The 6,535-nt window shown below is 49.0% G+C and overlaps 1 protein-coding gene across 1 annotated transcript in view; it reads right to left on the bottom strand.

The window, feature by feature from the left end:
• Window positions 1–6,535, bottom strand: part of LOC140355693 (uncharacterized) — a 28,010-nt gene that overhangs the window by 20,808 nt on the left and 667 nt on the right. The window contains exon 2 of the mRNA XM_072440350.1: window positions 66–730. Coding sequence (XP_072296451.1) covers window positions 66–730 — 665 coding nt within the window. The remainder of the gene's footprint in view (window positions 1–65; window positions 731–6,535) is intronic.

Below are 6,535 nucleotides of genomic sequence, written 5' to 3'. Positions count from 1 at the left end.
AACTGTGCATATGTTTATAATATTATTATAATGCATCTGATTCTGCAGAGTAAAAATAACCAAACTGTGTCATGTCCGATCAGCTGATAAACCAAAAACAGTGGAGCAAAAGAGAGTCCTGGGGCTGTGGGGGGCTGTGGGGGCTGCGGGGGGCTGGGGGGGGCTGTGGGGGGCTGCGGGGGGGGGGCTGCGGGGGGCCTGTGGGGGCTGTGTGGGGTTGTGGGGGGCTGTGGGGGGCCTGTGGGGGCTGTGTGGGGTTGTGGGGGGCTGCGGGGGCTGCGGGGGCTGCGGGGGGCTGGGGGGCTGCGGGGGGCTGCGGGGGGCCTGTGGGGGCTGTGTGGGGTTGTGGGGTTGTGGGGGGCTGCGGGGGGCTGCGGGGGGCTGTGGGGGGGCTGTGGGGGGCTGCGGGGGGCTGTGGGGGGGCTGTGGGGGGCTGCGGGGGGCTGTGGGGGGGGGCTGCGGGGGGCCTGTGGGGGCTGTGTGGGGTTGTGGGGGGTTGTGGGGGGCTGCGGGGGCTGCGGGGGGCTGGGGGGGGGGGCTGCGGGGGGCCTGTGGGGGCTGTGTGGGGTTGTGGGGTTGTGGGGGGCTGCGGGGGGCTGCGGGGGGCTGTGGGGGGGCTGTGGGGGGCTGCGGGGGGCTGCGGGGGGCTGTGGGGGGGCTGTGGGGGGCTGCGGGGGGCTGTGGGGGGGCTGTGGGGGGCTGCGGGGGGCTGTGGGGGGGCTGGGGGGGGCTGCGGGGGGCTGTGGGGGGGCTGCGGGGGGCTGTGGGGGGGCTGGGGGGGGCTGCGGGGGGCTGTGGGGGGGCTGTGGGGGGCTGCGGGGGGCTGTGGGGGGGCTGCGGGGGGCTGCGGGGGGCTGCGGGGGGCTGTGGGGGGGCTGTGGGGGGCTGCGGGGGGCTGTGGGGGGGCTGTGGGGGGCTGCGGGGGGCTGTGGGGGGGCTGGGGGGGGCTGCGGGGGGCTGTGGGGGGGCTGGGGGGGGCTGCGGGGGGCTGTGGGGGGGCTGCGGGGGGCTGTGGGGGGGCTGGGGGGGGCTGCGGGGGGCTGTGGGGGGGCTGGGGGGGGCTGCGGGGGGCTGTGGGGGGGCTGCGGGGGGCTGTGGGGGGGCTGGGGGGGGCTGCGGGGCAGAAGGCACATTTCAGGTCCAAAGGAAGAAAAAGGAAGGAGCGAAAGATGGAGGAGAGTGTGAGGAGGAGGAGGAGGTGAAGTGAGGCAGAAGATGCTGGAGGAGCTGGAGGAGCTGGAGCCCGGAGAGGAGGACAGAAGGGCCCAAAACAGTTCCACTGATTTCTGTAGAAATTCGCAGGAGCAGTCGCCCAACGCAAGGGTCGAAACTCGAACATTTAAAAGTCATCGGTCGATAATCGAGACGCAGATCGATCCACGTTCACGAGAAAATCATCACAACGAGAACTGTCCCAGAGCATGTCCTTCTTGGCAAAAAAACCCTGCAAAAAACAAATGGAAAAAATGGAAAATTTGAGGAGAAACTTGGTCAAATATGGTCCAACGTATTGTGTTTGTTCTCTGTGTTTTTCCGGTGCTGCTGTGATGACAAAAGAGCGTTGAACCTGCTCTTTTGTGTTTCACGTTGGATCACGGCTTTGGGTGGAAGTAAAATACTGTTTTGGGCCATTACAACAATCAAAAATACATTAGGCAGTAGAAACTATTTTCACTTTTATTATGTCTGATGTTTAGTTTGATCAACATTTAAAAGTTATTTGAGTGACTACAAGTGACTGAATTTCATTAGTAAAAAAATTTGTAAAAATGTGTAGCGCCAAAATTGTACTCAAGTAAGAGTTATGCTACTTTAGTTGCTCGTGTTACTAAGTGTTTGTATCTGTATTCAACACATTCTATCTTTATCCACATTAACCTTTTTTAATTTAGTATTTACTCTTCAGTTTATGTTTGCTCATTTATTTTGCACAGTTTTAGTCAAGTTATTTTATTATTCCCTGTTATTGCATTCTGTTTCAGTTATTATAATATTTTTAAGCCCTCTTTGTTTGGTGATTTAGTTGGGTTTTGTATTATTTAAATACTTTTGAGCCTTTGTTAATTTATTTCTGCGTTCATTAAACGACATTACACCAGTGTCCACTGCAAGTACAAGTTTAAAAAAATGGTATTTGTCTGGACGTAACATCTGATTTATATAAGTTAATTTATGTAATTGGAGCATCCGAAATCTGTTAAAAAAATTAAAGCATAGCTGAAGGAGCAATAAAAGAAACCAAATCAAATAATTTCATATTGTCACACAAAGATTTAGTCACTTCTAGATTTCTTCTAATTTACGATATATTACTCAAGTAAGAGGAAATGTCTCAAAACAACAAAAACAAGTACAATTTAACTGTGTCCCATCTGTCGTCCCACCACATGTGACACAGGGACTGAAGAGGACGGGAGGGCATCCGACACACAGGGACGTAAGCGTGTGCACAATTATTCACATGAAACTTGTTCCTCTGACAGACACTAGGACGAGCATGAGTCCGTCCTTCAGGCGAGTCAGAGCGAGTCCAAACCAAAGAATGACAGTTTCAAAACAAATCTGCTCCTCATCTTCTGGAACTTTCCACATCCAAACTTCTGCCAATCTCGTCCTAAAACACTGTCAATTTGACTTATTTGGCAAATTTGAGTCAGTCATGCCACTCGTTCACTCGACTATTTTGCATCATGTAAAACGTGAGACAGTTCAAATGTTCTCTGAGAGTTGAAGGTTTTGGTCGTAAGTAATAGATTCATTGAAATAGAGTTGTATTACGCTTATTTAAGATCAAATCTCAGACCTGCCAGTCACAAAACATGAAAGATTACACCAAAACCACCTGCTCTGATCAGGTTTGTTATCAGTTAAATTATGTTTTTTCACCAACTTTGGGCTCAGATTCAACTTAAAAAGGTAAAAGTCATGTATTGCATGATAAGATGTAGTTCGTCCACTTGCGAGTTGCCATCGTAAAATATTAATGTTTGTGTCTTTGTGCAGAATTGGGAATCACAGAACCATTTTTATTCTCTCTTTTATTGCGAGGTCCTCTGAGCCTCTTAGTCATTTGATTTTAGTCGGTGTAATTCCTCATTCGTCCAGGAGTTTTCCATCGTAGAAAAAATGATGTAGTCTTCTGTTTTTAGAAAAACAAGACCGTCATCCAAGAGTCATTCTCAATCTGCGGATCTGGTTGAGAACTCAGATATTTATCCTACTCTGAGCTGGGTCTGACCTGTTCACCGGGCGGGACTTCCTGTTTTGTGTTTACCCTGCCTTAGTTTCATCTGAGACAAGTCTTTGTTCAGGATCACTCTGCCACCCTGCATTAGCGCGCCTTCTGTGTTGATACAGCCTTTTGTGCAGTGGTGGCGTCTGAGACAATGAGGAGAACCCGCTTGGCCTTTCTTGATCGTTCCACCATCAGAGGACGGGAAGCTCCAGAGCAAAGTATAAAAGAAACCTAAACACACGGATCAGTACCTGCTCTTTGGCTCTAATCACCCACAGCACCACCTGGAGGTGATCAGGACATTACAACACAGAGAACAAGAGGTGTCCACCAGCTCAGAGGACAAGAGGTGTCCACCAGCTCAGAGGACAAGAGGTGTCCACCAGCTCAGAGGACAAGAGGTGTCCACCAGCTCAGAGGACAAGAGGAGCCCACCAGCTCAGAGGACAAGAGGTGTCCACCAGCTCAGAGGACAAGAGGAGCCCACCAGCTCAGAGGACAAGAGGTGTCCACCAGCTCAGAGGACAAGAGGTGTCCACCAGCTCAGAGGACAAGAGGTGTCCACCAGCTCAGAGGACAAGAGGTGTCCACCAGCTCAGAGGACAAGAGGTGTCCACCAGCTCAGAGGACAAGAGGTGTCCACCAGCTCAGAGGACAAGAGGTGTCCACCAGCTCAGAGGACAAGAGGTGTCCACCAGCTCAGAGGACAAGAGGAGCCCACCAGCTCAGAGGACAAGAGGTGTCCACCAGCTCAGAGGACAAGAGGTGTCCACCAGCTCAGAGGACAAGAGGTGTCCACCAGCTCAGAGGGCAAGAGGTGTCCACCAGCTCAGAGGACAAGAGGTGTCCACCAGCTCAGAGGACAAGAGGTGTCCACCAGCTCAGAGGACAAGAGGAGCCCACCAGCTCAGAGGACAAGAGGTGTCCACCAGCTCAGAGGACAAGAGGTGTCCACCAGCTCAGAGGACAAGGGGAAAGAGGAAAAATACGTCCGGAATGCCCTCTCAGCCTGTGGTTACCCGGCGTGGGCTCTCAACAAAGTTAAAAGAGCCAAAAAAAAGACAAAAGGGACAAAAGTGTCTTACGTGTCTGGACTGTCGGAAAAACTACAAAGGATTTTTAGACAGCACAAAATTCGTATGATTATTTTGAACTAGGTAACACTTTGAGACAAAAACAGGAGCAAGAGGACTTATCAGCACAGAGGACGCTCAGGATTACAGAGCGCTGCACATCTTCATCTTAAAGCCACAAACCACTCTTTTGATGACAGTGAAGCTTCTAAGCAGGAGAAGAGATGGTTTGAACAGTAATATAGGTTTAAGGTTCAGGTTACTAGAAGAAAATACACAATATGTACACAACATGATCGTCATGATTGTAAAGTGGGACAGAAGCACAAAGTGACTCGTCATAAAGCTGCTGTAATAACCAGACGTTTGTGCTCCTCCTTCAGCTCTCACACCCAGGGCCGGCCCAGCCTATAAGCGAACTAAGCAGTCGCGTAGGGCCCCGAGGCGTTAATAGGGCCCCCAATCTGGCAACCCGTTTTATGCGAAGTGCAAGCGCAGCGGGCGCCACTAGTGTGGTAGCGCTGCTGGCGCGGCAGCGCACACAACTGTAACATATAACGCACAAACCACATTTATTTGTAATGACAATCTGGCAACCAAGACACCAAACATGCGCTGATTGGTCGCGAGCAAAACGAGAGCAAAACATAAACACAACACAACGTGGTCCTCATGTCCAGAGGAATATATCTCCCGGTGCCGAAAAACGAAAGAAGAAACTTCTTGACGATGTAAAGAAACTGCAAACTCAACAACACTCTCCAGGTATTGAACTTCTCTTACAAAGAGACGGTTAATGCTGCTGTTTGAAACAACACGATTCTGTCACGTTAGTTCGCTCAGACTGGAGGCGACGAGAGCTCTGCCCCGCGCATTATATGTGTCTGAATGAAAGATAATAAGCTTCACATTTACACCAGCCCGTGTGAGCTGCGGAGGTGGCGTCTATGCCCGGGTCACTAAGAGGCGGAGATCCGGTCTGGACGAGCGCCGTCTCGTCCAGAACCTCTGACGTGAAACTTTGGAGTGAACAGTGTGCGGCCCCTGTCCCGGGCCCCTGTCCCCTGTCCCTGTCCCGGGCCCCTGTGCAGCCTCAGTCAGAGATGAGCGGTTTGAGTTTGCGTCCCTCTCTCTCACATCACCATGTGTGAGATCAATCGTGACTCGTGATGTCTGTTTTACTTACTTAAAGTGCAATAAGAGGAACGTAAAGGTTTATGCGTGTAAGGTCCATCAGCCAATCACATCGCAGCATTGTTTCATGCAGGAGTCCAGTGTGTGATGTTCTGATCAGAACAAACATTTATATTGTAATTCACTTTTAATAGAGCAATAAAACATTTCAATTTATTTAAAAAGCATCATTAGACTATTTGTTATACATTATAATAAACTGATAGTGAAAAATAACCAGACATATTATGATTACGTCTGTTATAGAATAATACTATATATTTTTATATAAAAGTGGAAAAGTTGCAGAAACGCAGTCTCTTCACTATAGCTAGGTTTGGATCTTCACTTCTAGTTCTGTTCATTCTCTGGGAATAACATGTTTGTTTTATCAGTGTTAATTGTTAATCAAGCAATGCTTATACTATTTGTTTAATTTAATATAACTTGTTTTGTCACTTTGGCAAGAAGGAACAGTTGGGAGCTGTAAAAGATAAATTAGTAAGGATAACTAATACTTTTACATTTTCAGTTAAAATTAATCAATTTGATCATACTTATTTTTCATAGCCAATATTGTATTGAGTAATTAAGTACCATAATGTATTAATAACTGGCTTTAGTCATTTTCTCCTGGCACAGTTTCATCACATCATCATTTTATTGCATTACAACCTCAACATTTTACTCTTATTTTAGCGGCTGGACCACATTAAAATGCAGCAGAAGACCCAAAAAAGGTCTGAAAATCTCTGAGGGAGGGCCCCCAGACCCCCCTGTTCATTAGTTTAAACTGCTAATGTGCTAATGTGGCTGTCGACCCTTAACGCCCACAAATACGCCCAAAAACATATCTGGGAGGTGTGTTTTTTGTACAGGGAGTAGAGGTGATGTCAGCGGAATACCAAGTTGCATTGTGGGATTTAAGTTATCAATATTTGAGCTTGTGAGGTGTTGAGAATAAACTAACTGGCAAACGGATGCCCTGGAGTTTTGGTGAACTTTGTTTGCGTTGAAGAAAGTTCCCATATGTGAATTGTTTACTGACAATGGC

The sequence above is a fragment of the Eucyclogobius newberryi genome, unplaced genomic scaffold (assembly GCF_026437365.1).
Source record: "Eucyclogobius newberryi isolate DKJ021-1_F unplaced genomic scaffold, fEucNew1.0.hap1 SCAF_12, whole genome shotgun sequence".
Classification (NCBI taxonomy): domain Eukaryota; kingdom Metazoa; phylum Chordata; class Actinopteri; order Gobiiformes; family Gobiidae; genus Eucyclogobius; species Eucyclogobius newberryi.
Note: the sequence above shows the minus strand (reverse complement) of the source record. Positions and strands in the feature narration are given on the sequence as shown.